This window comes from Brachypodium distachyon, chromosome 4 (genome assembly GCF_000005505.3).
Source record: "Brachypodium distachyon strain Bd21 chromosome 4, Brachypodium_distachyon_v3.0, whole genome shotgun sequence".
Taxonomy (NCBI): domain Eukaryota; kingdom Viridiplantae; phylum Streptophyta; class Magnoliopsida; order Poales; family Poaceae; genus Brachypodium; species Brachypodium distachyon.
The window spans coordinates 24,841,374-24,859,866 of record NC_016134.3 but is presented as its reverse complement, the minus strand read 5'-3'; the positions used below and the strand labels follow the sequence as shown (position 1 = coordinate 24,859,866).

Here is an 18,493-nt window from a genome sequence, read left to right as displayed (position 1 = left end):
CAACTTGAGGGAGTTTTGCTACGTGTGGTCACCCGGCATTCTGATACAGGCCGCCCACTGTCGCTAGAGAAGGCGCAAAATACCTTCTCAAACACCTGTGGAGCAATTGCACGTAAACATTGCAAAATCACTAACGAGTGGAATGACATCCCTGATGTCGTTAGAAACACCTGCATGGAGGACGTTGAAAGGAGGTTCCAAGTCAGTGATGAGTGGCGCGAGCGATTCCGAGCGGCGGCCAACGTAGCATTGCGGAATGGTCTTGCTACTTGGAAAACCACCGCAAGAAAGTGGATGAAAAAACCCTATGGCTTGGGCAAGAAGAAATGGCCGTCGATAACTGATGAGGCCGAATGGGAAAAAATTCAAGATGGAATCGTCTGACCCTAGCTTCATTACGAAGAGTGAACGTATGAGGGCGTTGCGCACGAAGAAGCCGTTGAACAACAGTCTAGGGAGTGCAAGGAAAGAGGGGAAGAGGAAGGTCTGGCGCAAGCAAGACCATCAGCTCGAGGCGTCAGGCAGGGTGCCTCCAGTGCATATCATGCTGGAGGATCCACGTGCTAGAAAATATGCACGCCAGCACATGACACCAGAGGAGTGGGTGGGCATTGAGCCGATGCAGCCGCCTGTTAAAATTTTTGCAGTAAGGGTTCACGTGCATTTGTTTTTGGCGTTAATTATGACACTCATCCATATATACTCACGCTGGTGCTGTCTTATGATAATAGGAAAATGCCCACAAATGGGAGGAAAGCAAGAGGTCAGAATGCTCCGCCGGCTTGCAAAAGGTTGAGCACACGGGCCGTGTACTCGAGAAAGGCAAAGGGGCATGCTGGGATGATTATTTCCCGCCTGCTCCGAAGCGAAGCAGGGTCTAGAAAAAGATTGCCGCTAGTGATGAAAAATAATAGAACAAGCTAAGGCGGAGGCGTGAGAGCAGGCATCTATGGTGTGTAATTTGGTGTCAAGAGAATATGCAGTGCAAGCTGTCCATCATTTGGTGTCGGCATTGGCCAAAGAGCACCCCTCCCTTGACGCCATACTCGGGGAAGGAGTGGACGGTCTGAGGAACCTCCTTCCTCCTCTTCCTCCTATTCGCCCGCGAAAGAGCACCCCGCTGAAGAGCAGCGCCGCCTCTGACACACGTATGGACGAAGAAGACACCTACACCCCAGGTTACAGCCCGGCTCCTAGCATGGACAACCCCCCCGCTAGCCAACCGGACCCAAGCGAGGGCATCCGAGATAACGATCCGGGTCCAAGAGACAACATCCTTGTAAGCATACTTTTCAAACTTTTTTCACTCCTTACCTTCATGAATAAAGATCTTACACACATATGCCTTCTTTTTGTTATGCGCAGGCACCGGTGAAGTGTCGTATTCACGTAGACAAGCCTAGAAAGCCTGTATACGCCATTGGCCGCCTGATGCCCGGACAATCACCGCCACTGGTGCACGGCATTCTTATGAATGACACACTAGTGAGTGTGATGGTGGACTCTGTCGTCGAGGAGCATCGTGATTATGCTATCCCGCTACCTCCGGAGGAAGGCGCGGACATCCTACACGGTTGTCCAAACGACCGCATAATATGGTCTAGGAGCTTGGTATCTCTCTACAACCAGCGCCGGCCCTCTTTGACTCCATCTCCCTCCACCCACAAAGGTACTTCTCAACCGCTGCTCGGCCTTTCCCCTAGGATACTGCCTCCTGCTAATGCCGGTGGAGATGAAGAGCGGGCAAGGTCGTTGCCTCCACAGCTAAAAGATAGCCAGACCACAGGGTCGGCACAGGCTGGTAGCGTCCCTCCTACCTTCTCTCTCTCTTGGGTGCTGCTGAGTCCATGGGTGGCTGCAAGATCGATGACAAGTACAAGGCAGAGGAGCAAAAGGATTGGGACAATAGGAGGAAACATAAAAAGAGGGGGCGCGGCGGCAAGACCAGCAAGGACTCCTCGAATGTCAAGGAAGATGAGATGCCATGTGCCTGACATAACTGGAGTGTGGAAGACAATAGGCCTGACGTTCTCATGAAGAACCCAGGTCAAGGCCAGAGATTGGAAGACGGATCCTATTTTGTGGCTAGGGAGTTTGACCGGGTGCTTATTTACTATCCATGAAGACCGATGATCACCGAAGAATCCCTGCGTGGCGTGTCGAGAGAGATGCAAGAGCTTCATCATTTCTACATGCAAGCATCAGCTGGTTCTGAACAGCATGCCCAACAAATCAATGTTAGAATCCCACAAGACTATTGCTTCTTTGACCAAGAAACTGGGGGCATTCAGGAACGTCCTATAACCTTTGGTGTGGAGTTCAACGAACTGTTCCACCCCTTCAACCGCCAAAAGCTTGATGTCAACCTGTTAAGGCTGTGGTTTGCCTACCAAATAAGGGAAATGTGGCGAATGGAGATTAAAAAGTAGCCATACTAGACCCTACGGTGTTCAACTACTGTGACATCGGTCTAGAGCCAGAAAAGGAGCACTCAATACCTCTGGCGATCAAATACTTGCAGGACTGTCTGAATAAATACCCTGACCATGACTTTATCCTCTTCTTCCTTAATTTGGAGTAAGTTGAATTTTATATATGGAACCATTTATTTTTTCTAATTCAGTCTTTCTTATACACACTTAGTTACTAAACTTTGTTTCTTTTGAAAACATAGACCATTGGGTGACACTACTCATTTGTTTGCCTTGGTCCGCGGTATACTATTTCGATTCGCTACTTCGCCCGAAGGGTTCTCGAGGTCGCTACTGGAAACCAATAAAAACACTCATTAACACTGCTTGGACGTGTGCGAGCAAGCAAAGACTAGCTGGCAGAGGCTATCGCAACGAGCCTCACCAGAACCATAGGTTCCCTTGCAATCAACAGCTGCCCGGCACTGTGTACTGTGGATACTACTGCAGTCACATCCTTATGGAGAATGCCAGCCTCTTCAAACCTGAGTGAAAGGGGTCAATCACGGCTGCTGAAGAGTACTGGCGGCCATCTCATCAACAATGAGGTCATCAAGCCGAGTGGGGACTTCTTCGAACGCGTGGAAATCATGGTTACTAGGGTTCACCCACAATAATAGCTTCAAACTTGACTTTGCTATGAAATTTTTAAACTTTGTAATCAATGTCGTGAAGTGAACGTTGCATGAGATACATTTATATGCTTTAAATAATGTGGATGTGGTTTTAATTCGAAATATATGTGTTGTGTAATTTATGTGCTGTATATTATCTGTTATGGAAACAATTTAATTATCTTTTTAATTACTGAAAATGTATCAGTGTCGGTCGCTTGACCGACACTGATGGAACACAGCGACCGTTAGTGATGATTACAATCATCAGTGATGGGGGCGTAAACGTGACCGTCACTGATGATTGGTAGCGACCGACACTGATGGAACACAGCGACCGTTAGTGATGATTACAATCATCAGTGACGGGGACGTAAACGTGACCGTCACTGATGATTGGAATCATCACTAACGGTTGGGCCGCCCGCCACTGATGATTGTATCATCACTAACGGTCGGAGCGACCCTTAGTGATGATGACCATCATTACTGGCAAGAAGTTAGTAACGGCCGCCCCGCCCGTTAGTGATGGGGTTTTTCGACCGTTACTGATAAGCCTTTCTATAGTAGTGGGGATATTGGTTTCCGCGTGGTGCAGCAGGGGCAGACGAAAGGCAGGCGTGCAGGCGCGTGACGTGGCCCAAGGGTTTGCAACGCAGGGCAGGGGCGAGTAGGTTTCGGTGCGGCGTGGAAGGCAGGCCGAGTAGGACACGTGGAGAAGAATAGGGACCCAGAGAGGTTATCAATGAGACGATAAAAAGCGTCACACAAGGCAAGGCACAGACCACGGAACCAAAGAAAGTCCAGCTGTAGTCGAGAACTAGATATTAGGTCGTACTTTGCAGATCTAAATTTTTCTAGTGCAGTTCTGTGGGAGGAAAAGAGGTGATTGCATAAGGAAGTGAAAGGATCTCAAGAGTTCCTTTGGAGAGCAGGATAATGTTGGTTTGACTGGAGCTTTGAAAGGTCGTTGGATGGGTGCAGCGTGGCTTCAGGCGACGACAGACGGCGTGCGTATAAGGCTTGGAGTAGCCTAGAGCGAGTCGTGAGGGTCATGCATCTATAAGGTGTCGAGCAATACACTTGGTGTTAGCTGATACGACGCAAGGTGGAGCATGGTTGCAGCCGGAGAAATTTGGCTGGGGTCAGACGACAGTCTGATGGATCGACAGGAATGTCGGTCGGAACAGAAGAAGACGGTGAAATCGGCGACAACGACATAGGAATGTGAGGGCTGATGGTGTTTGAATTATGTGGCGTGGCAACACGTGGCGCATGCCTGAGGGGTGCGTGCTTTGACATGCAATGTGCGGGCTGGTTCAAGATGATGTCCACATGAGATCTTTAAGTCGGCAGGGCGTAGGGTGGATTGATCATCTACCAAGGAGTCATGTTGAAGGGGAGTTGGGGTCTCATGGAAGATTCCACTCGGGCTGATGGGGAGGCTACGGCGTAAGCTAGCGGAGAGTCGGAGCTTATATCAGCGGGGAAGGCGAATTGACTCAAGATTGACTCAAGGGCGACGGCGAAATTCCTTCAAGTTTCATGCGGGCAGTCAATGATAGCGAGGAGGAGGATGATTTCAGGTAACTCTTATGTGTGTCACCTAACATATGAGTTGTTCACTTTCACATAGATCAAGGAAGAGGCTACCAGGGAGACAATACATCGGTGTTGTCGAATATGGTGACATTATGATCGGTGTGTGATGGCATTGAACGGATACTCCGGGAAGTTAGGAACACAAGGCGGGAGTTTGGGAAACTTATTTTTCGCAGGAGCATTGACTGTTAATGAAAAGGAAGGGACTACGGTTGCAGGTGGAGTCATGTGATGTCAAGGAAGTAGCAGTGGAGCTCATGATTGATCGATGTTCAAGTCCAAGGTACACGAAGGTTCGTGCATGACGGCTTCAAGGTGGTGAAGGACATATTCGTCAAGGTGGAGCTTGTTAAGATATGTGTCGAATATGTGTACGAGTAGTGTTACAGTTTGATTTGGAATTAGCGGAGGGTTAGGTGTTGGAGTCGAACACGTATAACCCGAGCCTAATATATAAAGGCACCGCGGGGTAGCGCAAAGAGACCATGACAACATAATAGCAATAGGCTCGCAGGGGGAGCCGGCAGCTTGTGCCGGCGCCCAGCGTGGCCGGTGTTGCGGTATTATGGGGGTGAGGAGCGTCCGTAGTCATGCCCTGGGGATGTAGGCTTCGACCGAACCTCGTTAACAAATATCGTGCCTCCTGTGTCATCCTGATCGTGCAGCCACCGGTTTTGGTAACATTGATCTTTAGCAAACTAGGAAGGTACACCTGATCTTTCTTAGTTTTGCACAACTTGTGGTAAACATGTTTTAATAATTATTAAACATGGATTTGATATACTTCTCTGTTGAGGTAGAAAGTGATACCAACTCCACTTTCATATGTTCTAATGTTGAAAGTTATGTAGGGTGGCAAGCAGCAGTGCCACACGTTATCCTTTTAACACGGCTAATTGGGTCATGGATTTTACACAAACTGAAGATATGACTTTCTTATCATTTAATTTGTGTTATGATATGAAGAGCACAATTTCTTCATCCGAAAGTGCCACGACAATACTTGCATAGAAACCATTCCTGATCCCATTCTTGCTAATAAGCTTTGGTTTTGGACTGATCGTTTTCTCTTATTTTTCTTTCAGATTGCAAGTAATTCGTCTGCATGCTTAAATTTTTGGGACTAGAAGGCGAGAAAATATGCAATGTAGAACATTTAGCGTATGTAGTAATAGTAATAACATGATAACTGATGGATTGGACCCAACTATGATCCCCTATGAGAGTGCTGTTCTTTAGTCTCCCTGGTCTTTTTCTCAGGGTCTTCAGATTTTGTGTTGCATGGTCAGTTCATTATGTGGAAAGAGGCCTTCTGGGTTTCTTCCATCCAGATTGTGTGAATCATTCGTTTATGGAATTGAACCGTTGAGAAGTTAATTGTGCTACACAATGACACTTTTGTGACTGTTCAAGTAGCTCCTTAGCATGTTCCTTCTGATCATTACCCTGCTTCTCTTAGACATCTAATGATGTTACTCATGACCATCAAGAAATGATTGCTCAATGCTTTTGTTCAAGAAAAAGGCTGGTAGAGGAAGTAAATGAGACTTTTATTAATACTCATTGTTCAATTCATTTGATTGAATTTAAATTATATTGTGTCTTTTCGATATGTGAATTTTTGCGTGCATATGTTTAAAAGGTCGTGGCAACGCACGGGCAGTGTACCAGTTGTCATAATAAAAGTACCGATGCGATAAAAAGAGGATTTGAGTATTCTACATCACTGCAACTCAAGAGAACAACTATTATACCTCTTATTGGACTCTCTTCCTAATGCGCTTAAGATATCATCATGATATACTACTCCACCCCGTATCCATTGTACTTGACCAGGTGTACCAAAAATTGACTTCTCAACAAGCTCAAAAATTCAGGTGGAAGTATGCAAGAACGTGCAATAGAGAATACCCAATTTTATACTTAGTATACAAATTGGTCGATCCGGTTCTTTAACCTCCCAGGAGCATAAACCTGTAGATTATCTTTTTAAACAAGGGTGTCCATGGATTTCCATTAACAGAAGCCATAACTACAAGAGTTGAAAGAAAAAGAAAAGAACACAGTAGAAATCAAGGCTGCTGGAAGATCCAGCCCACCCCTTAACTTGGCTACTACCCCCAAGCTCCAAAGCTACGGCTAGCCCACCCCACAGAGAGACAGCAACAGACCGACAAAGAAAAGACTTGCTACAGCAACACCTTGCAGATTCAAAAAACAAAAGCATCTAAATTGAACCGAAACCTCCTGCATGGGATCCATGTCACCAAAGTTGCCTACTTGCCGCTAAGATATCAGTTTTGACAGTCCGTCTACACCTAAGTTGCTTTAGGCACCCATAAATTTGACACTAACAATGATATACTCCAGCTAATAGTATCCTCCAACACTTCACGGAGCACCAGTAAGCCGGTCACCACTTAGTTACGCCATCAAGTTCATTCTGTGAACTTCAGCTTCAGGTCTGTGCACCGATACCTGCACAGCAACAAGTATTCCACCAGTTAATACTGTCCAATTCTGCACCTTATGTTATGTATAAGATATTACAACATAGAACACAAGAAATGTTGCCCGCTGTTTACTTGATTTATGAAACACAGGATTGAACAGATAGAACTGTGGTTTTAGAGCCCAAAAGACTATTAAAATACATGCAACTTAAACTGGTGCGGTGCAGGGAGAAACAAAGTGCATGCATTAATCACCTAACATCAAACAGTCTTGCTTCTGTACAGATATGGCATGTCCAAAAATTGTGACCTACTGTAATTCTTCCATTTTGCGTCTGCCCATTGATCCATTTAGTACTACTGGGAGAAAAATTAGGGACCAGTATGATGTCACTAAAACAATTGGTGGAAGTGCAACTTAGTTGGACATTCACAGCAGAAACCTAATTAACTTTTCAAGTCATGCATTCAAATTACAAGTGACTTCTAAGTTCTAACCAACATATTAATTGCCACAAGTCCAAGTCAGGATTGATATATGTCAAAGTATATCTAAAAGCAACCACTTGTACTACGCATTACCAGTTTGACGCATATCCGTTGCCTTTTTGGGTCTGGATCTTCCCGAACAGTTGACAGTTCTGTCCTAGGATTCTTTCTCAGAATGACATCCTGGATGGTGTCAGTTGTACCTGCCCAAGTATGCACTCTTTAGGATCACTGGATTAAATACTATCAGGGCACAGAACCCTTGGCTCAAATTTACTTATGATGTCAACAGTCAACATTCCAAGGAACAAATATGAAGGATGAGCCTGTGGGCATCAGAAATGAAGAGTTTAAACTTCATTATGAACTTCTTTATTTACTAATGCATTCATGCAAAAAAAATTAATACTCCCTCGTTTTCTCAATATATGGTGTATTAGGTTTTGTTAAGACAAGAATTTGACCAAGAATTACTTAATTAATATGTTATTACTTAATTAATATGTGATTTATATGATATGAGACCACATATTAATAAAGTAACTCTTGGTGAAATCCTTGTCTTAGAGAAACCTAGCCATTCGGGAAAGGTGGGAGTATTATATATCAATTTTCTATAAGAACCTTAAACATTTAGCAGGACCTGTATATCGTAAGGAGGAACATATGCATCATACGACTGCAGTACATAAGCTTAGCAGCTCACATATGCAAATGGAATCCTGGAACTACAATGGACATAGAGAAAACAAGAAAAAGAACGAAAGCATCTAAGAAATGCAAGAGTAACAAAAGATCATCTTCCACGCTTTTGAGAAATAGCTTGCCATAGGATGATAGGAACAAAGTGGTACAGGGCAGAACAAAACAAGAAGGTCAATTGTAAACATCGCAGGCCAAATATTAGTATTGGTGATGGATTTTATTTAACAAATAACAATTTTAGGGCTAAATTTGCGCCGGAGTTTCTACACTGAATGAAAACAGTTGAGGATGTTCATTTACCTACATTTAAGAATTTCTCAGTAGCTACATTGATCGAAAACGGTTGACGGTGTTGAATTAATTAACCTGCATATGTTCCTGATAAGATTCCAGAGGTTTTAGCAGGGAGTGAGACTGGAGCACCTGTGAAGAGTTTAACAGTTAGAAATGACGATCATAGGTATAACCCCTTGATTAGTCCATTGGATGTTCTCTAGCAACAAACAATTCCTGGCCTAATCGTGCAGAAGGAGATTCATCCATGTTTGGAAAGGGGTGTGGGTGTTCGAAACATTTAAATAACTAAACCTGAATTTGCACCTGAAACGAGGTCTCCAGTTAAAAATGACAGCAAGCAACCAAACACAGAGTTTTCAACTAATTTACCTGCATTTTTCACTGATGAGGTGCCAATGGTCTTAGCAGGATCTGTCAAGGTATCAAACATGGTCTGCGAGAGTGGAGCACCAGGAGCATCTGTAACCAGTTCGGTAGTTAGAAGTGGCATCAGGTAACTAGACACTTTACAATGTAACCTACAATATCAACCACAATAAGGACTGTATTTATCAGGCAACCAACGAAGGAGTGACAGTGGGAATCTAAAGGGAAAGATGTTTCCAGCCCTACATCATCAATCAACGAGGTATTATAATGCATGGTGCATATTAAGTTTATCTAAATAAGATTTCAGAGATTAGTTGTTAATTTTATAAATTATAGTGGGTTGCCACACACTGATAAAATGCAAAGAAGAACATCAAGTTTGATGAGCTGCTCCATTGGTGTGCTATTATGAGTCAAGCGCATTTAACATGTATAAAATGTGAGCAGCTATAAAAAGAACAATGGAATGGATAACTTAGGGGAAAGTGTTTCCACTGCAGATAATTTTTTTAGTGTAACTAGTAAATATAGGGGCAAACAATGTGCTTAGGAAACAAACCATGAGGGACACCACAGTATGTAGCATGTGAACTTGTGAAGTACTACAGATTATAAGCCACATCACACAAGTACCTTGCCTGTAAATCTACCGGAGCAATGCAAAAGCAACAAACATACTTTATAAATTGTTTGCAGTAAGAGAAATAACTGGTGGTGATAAAGATGAAGTGTGTCAAACCAGTAAACAAGCAAGATACAAGGTGTCAAAGTAAGATAAGTTTGATTTAATTACGCATATAATCAAGTTAATTAACATGCCAGGCTACTGTTTTCCAAAAAACTCATGCCGGAAACTGAACTTGAAAAGGAAGGACAGCTACGTGAGCTAATATTATGCAGATGTTGCCCTAAAGGATCGAACAAATTACACATACAGTTCAAATCCCAGAGAGGAAGCATGTGGACACAATGACAAGTGGCTAAAAATCAGGGATGAAACAAGTGCGATCCTTTTTTAAACGAGGAAAATGTGAATTAATTACCTTCCTTCTTACTTGATTGAAGAAACTCCAGAGATTCACCAATATTGAAACATTTCACTGAATATCATCACATAAGTTTATTAGCAGATAGGAACTCCATTACTCAAGTGATTTCCCAAGAAAAGAAACAGTAGGAAAAAAATCAGATATGTTATACATGCAGTGTAATTGGAATGCCATCATAAGTTACATGTGTACTCAAGCTACCAAATGCTATGAACAAGAAGTCAATTGATGCACGTATAAACTGGAAATAGACGTTATATGCAAGAATAAACTTACTGATAAGATCCGCCACCTGGTTCAGTGAATTGGTGGCAAATCCTGCAATGAAAAACATAGGCCAGATCATTAACTAGAGCTCTGACATATGTACATGTTGTATGAGCTATGTTGATTATTTCATGCCAACAGAAGATGTTTGCAAAGAGGGTGATATATTATACCAGGTTGAAGGCTTGAAGAAGACACGCTGGAAAAAGCGAAGAATTAATTAGCACCCATATGTGTGAATGCCATGTGAAGAAAGAGACAAGTAACGATTATGTTCATCCATGTTGTTCATACCTCCTCCTCTTGTTGAGATAGAGCTTGGTTATAGTACGTGCCGGTGGGCGCCTGGGTGGCCCTTTCACATAGCTCTTTTGACGGGGACTAGCAAAAGCAAAAGATGATTACGGGGCAATTTATCAGCATTGGCAAGCAATTTGGCACAGAACTATACTGGAGATACAAGTGTGGTAGCCAAACATGGACCAATAAACATTTCAGGAACTCCGAAGTCAGACAGGTTTGAGGTTGGACGAGAAGACTACACGAACCAAATGGGAAGCACGTCGTGCAAGGAGGCTGGGTCACTAGGCAGTACCACCCAGTGGCTCAACTCTGGAGACTCACGAGCCAAGTCACAAGCAATGAACGATGCCTTGTTGCTTATCACGCCCCAGTTCAGGCTGGCCCTGCATATAGTTAATGCTAGTTTAATGACTCGATCAAGGACAACAACAGCAGCAGCAACAACAGCAACAAAAACACAAATTACAAGAAAGAAATCAGCCCACCTGAATTGAGGCAACTTAAGGAGGCGGATGACAATGGTGCAGAGCTTCAAGTTGCGGCAGACGGTCAAAAAAAGGGCCAAGTCATTGCGGTGCATGTCGGGCGCCACGGCGGCATGGCTTGCGCTGGCAGCGATGTTGGCGAAGGTCCAGAGTGCGTAGAGGAAGAGGAGGAGGGGCCGGTCCTCGATGGCCTTGCAGGTGCCGGACGGCAGGAAGCGGCAGATGTAGCACACGGCTTCGTTCAACAGGCCCCGGGCCACGAGCTGCTGCAGATGCTTCAAGCACAGGTGCGCGTCCGTCTGCTGGACCATCGATTGGAAGGTGGGTTGGAGGCCTTGTTGGGAGAGGTAGGAGAGGACCAGCCTGTGCCGCAGCCGCCTCGTGCAGGCGTACTCCACGGGTCCGGAGAGCTTGCCGCTGCCGCTGCCGCCGCCGTCCATCTTCATCGCCGTCATGTCGCCGGAAGCAATGCTTGCAGGCGCTGACAGAATGCCATAAACAATGTCAATCTTCATGAGGCTGCTGACTGGTTGGAGTACAAACCCCATAGTGAACGCACAGAGACAATGGCAATTGGCTAAGCTAAATGATAAAACAAGCGTGGATGAATTACATTGCTTCCCAAATGACTGAAGTGGGGGCCCTTGCTGAAGCTCCTGACGTCTACCAGCTCTTAAACATATCCCTGCATAATTATCAGATATACTGTAGGTTAATCAGCAGAAAGGAACTCACGTTCCTCACAGAGAAAGATAGGAAGACAGACATAATAATCCAATGGATTTCCCGGATAAAGGACTAACAGGAGGAAAAAAAACAGGTATGTGCGCTCAAGCTAGCTACTGAAATACCGAATGCAACAAACAGAAAGTTGATAGATGGATACAAAAACTGGAATAGATGGAGAGACCATTTTAATTACCAAGATAACGTGCCGCCCAATCCAGTGACTCATCGATAAAACTTGCCCCAGTACATGGGTTTGAGGAATACAGACTGCAAGAGGCAAAGAATTAGTGACTATATGTGTGAATGTCTTGTAGAAAAATCAGAAATTGGATCTCATGAGAAGTATAATTACTTCTACTTGTCCTCTTGTCGAGATAGAGCTTGGCAATGGTAAGTCCTGGTGGGTGCCCGGCCGATCGTCTCACGTGACGCCTTCGACGAGGACTAGCAAAAGCAAATTAAAGATGATCACGTACTGGCCGTGCTATATATTTGTGGTGTAATACGGAGTGATTTACTGATATATCAGCACTGACATGCAGTGTTAAGCCGAATTGAATTGGAGGAATGAACACACGAACCCACCAGATGGGAAGCACGTTGTGTGGGAGCACTTGGGCACCGCCCGGCAGTTGGATCAGGCGTGTCAAGTCCGGAGACTCGTGAGCCAAGTCATACGCAATCAGCGATGCATTGCTACACACGAGTTTCCAGTCCAGGGACGCACTGATTAATCAAGCACGTTCAATTAGCACATGAACAAAGAAGTACTAAGATGAGAAGAAATTGACACAGCCTGACAAACAATAATGTTAGGGAGGAGGAATTCAAGTACGGAGTAGTAGATATGCAGTACAGGTACCATCGTCGCGGTGAGCTGAGCATGTCCTTGACGAGGTAGCAGAGTTCGGGGCAGCTGCTGATGAAGGCGGACACGGTGATGCCGTGGTGGTACGAGTCGAGCGGGACGGCGGCGGCGACGACATCCAGGGCGCTGAGCGTGTGGAGGAAGAGGTAGAGGGCTTGCGACTCGAGGCTCCTGCGCCGGTTGAAGCGGCCGAGGTAGTCCGTGGCTTCGCCCCACCGGCCCCGCGCCACGAGCTCCCGCAGATGATCCGCGCTCAGGTGCGCGTCCGTCTGCTGGATCATCCTGCGCGCGCGCATGCGGGAGCATTGTTAGCAGTAGCAGCGAGGATTAATCTCGAGGAGATGAACGAGATGAGGAAGCGAGATCGATCGTGCTTACGATTGGAAGGTCGGGTGGAGGCCTTGTTGGGAGAGGTAGGAGAGGAGCAGCCTGTGGCGGAGCCGCCTCGCGCAGGCGTACTCCAGGGAGTAGGTGCCGGAGAGCTTGCCGCTGCCGCCGCTGTCCATCTTCGTCGCCGCCATGTCGCAGAACGCACGCTCGGGAGTTGGATTCGGTCTGATGGGTATAAGAAGGCGAGAGAATCGATGGATTTTGGGGGAAGAACGAGCAGTCTACAGTATATGTAATGCAGCGGAGGGATGCGGCGCCTCCCTTCCATCCCTTCCATCCCTTCCTTCACTCCGCTGCTAGCCTCCTTCCCTTCCTTCCGTTCCGTCTCTTGCATCCAGCGCATAGTTTTAGGGTTCGTTTGTCTGGCATTATGGAATTCGCTCCAACAGCTTGGAATCCGAAGTCCAAACAAAAAGCAGATTTTCGGTCAGCTTCTTGAATCCGCTGGCATGGAGCGCTTCTCAGAAACACACTAGCGAGGAGAATCCACGGAAAGGGTGCTTGGCGCAGCTGCTGCAGATTCCAAAACGGACCTTTTACCGAAATACCCTCCGACCAAATCACATACAACAGCCAAATTGTCCCGTACCGGTTCGACTATTTTCTGCCCGATATCTTTTCTTCCTGACGCGTCCTGCTTCTCTCCTTGCCACTCGCTGCTAGGGTTGGGGCTGCTCCCCACGCCGCCGCCTCCCATTGCTCCCCACGCCGCCGCCTCCCCCTGCTCCCCACGCCGCCGCCTCCCCTTGCTCCCGACCCTGCCGCCGGCCCGTCCGCGACGCCGCCACCTCCCGTCCCGCCCCACGTCGCCGCCGGCCCGTCCTACCATCCGACGCCGCCCCTTACCCCGCCACTGCAGGCCACACCTACCGCCCCGTACATCGTCTGCAACCGCCAGATCTGCAATACACACCCGCCGCTGCTCGAGTTCACGCTGACGGTCTCCTTCTCCATCTTGGCGCCGACCACTGCTGCTCCAAGGTGAGACTCCCCCCTCCTGTTGCCTGCTATTTTCCTCTGTTCCTTGTGCTTGTGCACGATGCTGATTATTTTGCTGCTGCCTTGTCTGAAATTAGTGCGAAATGATGATTATTTCTAGTGATTGGTACTACTTTGCTGTTTTATATGCTCATTGTTCTTTGATGTATATATATGCACTGCTATGTTTAGATGGAACCTGTCAAAATAGATATCGTGAAAGCTGTGTGGGATGCTACCGCTACTAGGATTTTTTGTGAGTGCGCCACCAAACAAGTTCAGTTTGGAAACAGGCCAACCAAATTCTTGAGTTCTACCGGATACAAGAACTTAGTGGTAGATTTCAATGCTCAGACCGGGAGAACTATGAGAGAAGGCAGCCAAAAAATCGTTGGGACGATTTGAAGGCTATTTATTCAGCGTGGGTGTTCTACAAAAATAAGGCAACTGGACTTGGATGGAATGAAGATACGCAAACCAAAATAGCTGATGAAGAGCAGTGGGCTGAATTGATCAAGGTATATAATTTTCTTATGCAATGATAATTTATTCAATGCCATGATATGTCTCGCATAGACAAGCAGTAATGCCATGATATTATTTGCAGATTCAGAAGCCAATTAAAGCATTCCGCAAGGGACCACCGGACAACTTGGAGTTGATGCATATTATGGGCAACGTAAATTTTATCTTGTTGATTCTGGATACCCCAATCAGACTGGTTATTTAGCACCGTTTAGAGGCACGAGGTACCATCTACCTGAGTATCAACATGGCGCCGCTGCAAGTGGTAGGAAGGAAATCTTCAACTATCTACATTCATCACTCAGAAATGTCATAGAACGATGCTTTGCCGTGTTGAAGCAAAGATGGCGCATGTTGAAAGCTGTGCCTAGCTACCCACCGAGAAAGCAAGCAAGGATTATCATTGCTTGTATGGCCTTGCACAACTTCATACGAGATAGTAATTTGTATGATTACCACTTTGCTAGATGCGATGCTGACGAGGACTACATGCCTAAGTGGTGGGAGCTAGCGGGTAGTAGCAATGCCGCAATGGACACAACTCGTGATAGAATTGCTGATGCTCTGATGGCCGCAAGAGAGTAGAATTGTAATAGGTTAGACTAATTTAATGTCACGATGATCTTATATTTTGCAAACGATGTGTGGACAATATATTATTAGTGTACTATGGTTTAATGTGTTCTCAAAAAATTAATTTACATGTAAAGCAGTACGGTTAGCACTAATACCAAATCTACAGAACTACAGGGTCATTCAGGTCATTTCGGCACAGCCGGACCAGCCGCCCAAACAAACAGGCATCAAACAGCTCCAATCTTTCCGCTGCAGCTGGCAGCCACAGCTGATTCTGGAATCTGCAGCTGCGGAGTTCCAGCCCAAACAAACACAACCTTAAATAGCGGGTTATGCTTCTTAGCGGCTGCATTTCTAGCATCTAAGAAAACGACGCTAAGCCATTTTTCTCGGAAATAAGGAAATTTTCATGAAAATTAGGCATCATATATTTATATCATCTAGAAAATATGACCAGAAATTCAATGACACAAACTTTTATTGAACAACCATGACAATTATAGCAATAAAAATATTGCATAAGTGCATATTACATAACTAGGTGCAACTTTCAAATTCAAATCAGAAAATTTTGGGCTTAGCGGGAGAAATAGTGCTATTTTCCGGCCCAATTTAGCGTTTTAGTGAGCTATTAGCGACAGTTTTTATTTAGCGCTAAAAGTACATAGCTTTAGCGGGAGTGGTTCAAATCTTCTATAGCGAAGCTATAGCGCCGAGATAGCGCGCTATTTAAAACCATGATCCAGCGTCCCCATCTGTTTCCAGGTCAGTTTTCTTTTTGAGAAGGTTCCAGTGTATGGCTCAAACCACGGGAGCTGTCGCTCCCCTCCCCTCCTCTCCCCCGATCCACCCCACCATCACATGGAACGGTGACCCCGGGGGCTTCTCCCCAATGGCAGACGGCGACCGGGCCGCATGCTCTCGACAGAAACCAAGCACGGCGTGAAGCAGGTTTTGAACCAAGCGCAACCCGATTTGCGCCACATGGTCCAAACCCCACTGTGAATGCAAAAGGGCAAAAAGCTTTGGCTAACGCGAGGGTCCCAGTCCTCTCCAACCTAGGGTTTTAACCCAGGGCTCCGCCACCGCCACCAACTTGGTCTGGATCCGACGGGATCTGTTCGCGGCGAAGACCTTCACTGCCGACGATTGTTTCCCGGTGAGTGACACTGATCGTTTCACCCCCAAGCCACAACTCTTTAGTTTTGCTAGAGATTTCTGGAGCAGAATTCACGGCAAGGCGACTTTCGCCGATATCCTCAGAAAGTTGCCGATGGAGGGTGGACGAGAAAACGGACAAGGATGTGGACGTGGAGGCGGTGGTCACGGGTTTCAGAAGAAGGGCGGATTCCGGAATCCCTACCAATACAATCGCCCCTCTCAGAACCAACTGCCGTTGCAGAATCATGGGCCTGAGAAAAGCGCAAGGGGAGCCGCAAGGACAGCAATCGCAGATCCCTCAGAGCCAGACACATGGTGCAAGCACAGATCCAGCAGGGGCAAGGGCTGCAGATGCAGGTTGCAGGGCAGTACCAACCGATATGCAAGTGCAATACCCTCAGACTCAAATCTATAATCAGCAGCCACTGCAGTTCCAGGCACAATCGCAACAAGCAATTATGCAACCAGTACAATTTCAGTATGGACAACCTCTCCAATAGCCAATGATGGGATTTGGATAGCAGTATGGACAGCAGATGGCTATGTTACAACAGTATCAAGGGCAACAACAGACAACCCTAGGGCAGCAATACACACAGCTTGATATGATGCAAGGGCTCCACAGCAATAGATGCAGCAGATGGTGCAAAATCAACAACCTGGCATAGGTCACAATATGCAGGAAGCCAACAACCAACATTTTTAGCCTCAGTTCCAGCAGATGCAGACACAACCCCAACAACAGTTCCAACAATAGAACAGCAACAACAACATTTACAGCAATCACACTTGCAGCAACAAAACCAGTATCATCAAACTCAAATGATAACCCAGCTCCATCAGAGCACACAAGACTCTACACTACAAGCAAAATTGCCTCAGCAAGAACAGAGTGGGAACAATCAGAGTACCTAGAGAACACTGGACCCAGCTCACAATCAGGACAATTACATAGTAATCAACAACAGAGGCAAGTCCAACAGAGGACAAACACCACACATCCACACGGGAATAGGTATGGTAAACAGAAAGTTGCTGAAGAGAACTTGGTTCAACCTATGGACCCCAAATACAAGAAGCTATCCTGTTTTAACTGTGGTGGACCAGGACACTATGTAGGGAACTGTGTCAAGGCAAAAGTGTGTTTCATTTGCGGTATCCCTGGACAACACATGGATAATTGCCCTGCTTGGGGTAGAGTGATACATGTGACACAGTTTGTTGGCAGTGCAAATAGTGGATTGGGTTTTTTCCATATCAATGTAGATGAAAAAGCCTCTACTAAGTGGCTTAACATGAACAACTATGGAGTGGTAGCTGTAACACATGGGGACATTTCTGTTAAAGTTCTTGAAGAATGCATGGCAGTAAGATGGGATGCTTCATGGCCCTGGCAAGTTAGACAGCTTGAGAAGAAGAGCTTCCTGGTGAGATTTCCTCCAACCAAGAAAGTTTCTGATCTAGTGGGTTTACCCTCTATCAATCTCAGAGAAGGTAGTGATTCTGAAAGAGTGACAATCAAGATTTTGTCATGGGATGGTGACCTGCCTGAAGTGGGGGAATTAACTGAAATCTGGCTCCAAATTAGAGGCATACCTCCCAAGTGGTGCTCCTGGAAAGTCATCACCCAAATATCTAAATGTTTTGGGCTGCTATTAGATGTGGACTGGAATGAGATCTTTAAATCCTTATATGAAACCAATAGAGTTAAACTGGCAGTCAGGAATTCTGTGAAGATTCCTTCAGAAAGGATGATTGTGATGAAGAAAAAGTTTTATCTCCTGGAATTCACTGTGGAATGAGATGCATTGGATATAGATAAAATCATGGGTTTAGAAGACAAGGACTACAATGGAGATGATGAATATGATGAGGATAACATTATGGATTTTGAGATTCTAGATCTGGAGAAGAGTATAGGAACAAATAACAAAAGTTCTGGGAAACCTGCCCCTACTAAACCAACTACTGGTGGCTCTACATCTGCACCTCCAAAGACCACTCAAGCCCTTAGCTATCAGACACTGTTATGTGCAAATCTAATTGACTCGGATGGAGAAGATGAAGAACCTGAGCCCAATAGAAAGAAAACTGAACAAGAGTCAGTCCCCCTAGCAGATGAGTCGACAAAGCTTGTGGATACTTCTGCTCCCAGCACCATT

The 18,493-nt window shown here is 45.8% G+C and overlaps 1 protein-coding gene and 1 long non-coding RNA gene across 2 annotated transcripts; one reads left to right on the top strand and one right to left on the bottom strand.

Moving 5' to 3' along the window:
- Positions 1–6,673: 6,673 nt before the first annotated feature.
- Positions 6,674–13,281, bottom strand: LOC104585014. Its single transcript, XM_014902345.2, has 16 exons — positions 13,080–13,281; positions 12,696–12,983; positions 12,419–12,559; positions 12,193–12,277; positions 12,027–12,102; positions 11,718–11,789; positions 11,105–11,585; positions 10,865–11,002; positions 10,611–10,697; positions 10,490–10,515; positions 10,326–10,367; positions 10,044–10,100; positions 9,001–9,090; positions 8,701–8,757; positions 7,723–7,832; positions 6,674–7,165 (listed from the first exon to the last, which is right to left on the bottom strand). The coding sequence occupies exons 1-16, from the start codon at positions 13,220–13,222 to the stop codon at positions 7,112–7,114; spliced, it is 1,947 nt and encodes a 648-aa protein (XP_014757831.1). The 5' UTR covers positions 13,223–13,281; the 3' UTR covers positions 6,674–7,111.
- A 519-nt stretch (positions 13,282–13,800) lies between these two features.
- Positions 13,801–15,291, top strand: LOC104584581. Its single transcript, XR_732364.3, has 3 exons — positions 13,801–14,072; positions 14,262–14,587; positions 14,677–15,291. It is a non-coding gene; the product is annotated as an uncharacterized LOC104584581 (long non-coding RNA).
- The last annotated feature ends 3,202 nt before the right edge of the window (positions 15,292–18,493 follow it).

Excerpts from the sequence above, each read along its gene's own strand:
- LOC104585014 (XM_014902345.2), bottom strand. The coding sequence starts at position 13,222 with ATGGCGGCGACGAAGATGGACAGCGGCGGCAGCGGCAAGCTCTCCGGC. Across the intron at positions 12,103-12,192 it reads TCTATCTCGACAAGAGGACA|AGTCTGTATTCCTCAAACCC; the intron begins AGTAGAAGTAAT and ends TTTGCCTCTTGC. Across the intron at positions 9,091-10,043 it reads TCAATCAAGTAAGAAGGAAG|ATGCTCCTGGTGCTCCACTC; the intron begins GTAATTAATTCA and ends AACTGGTTACAG.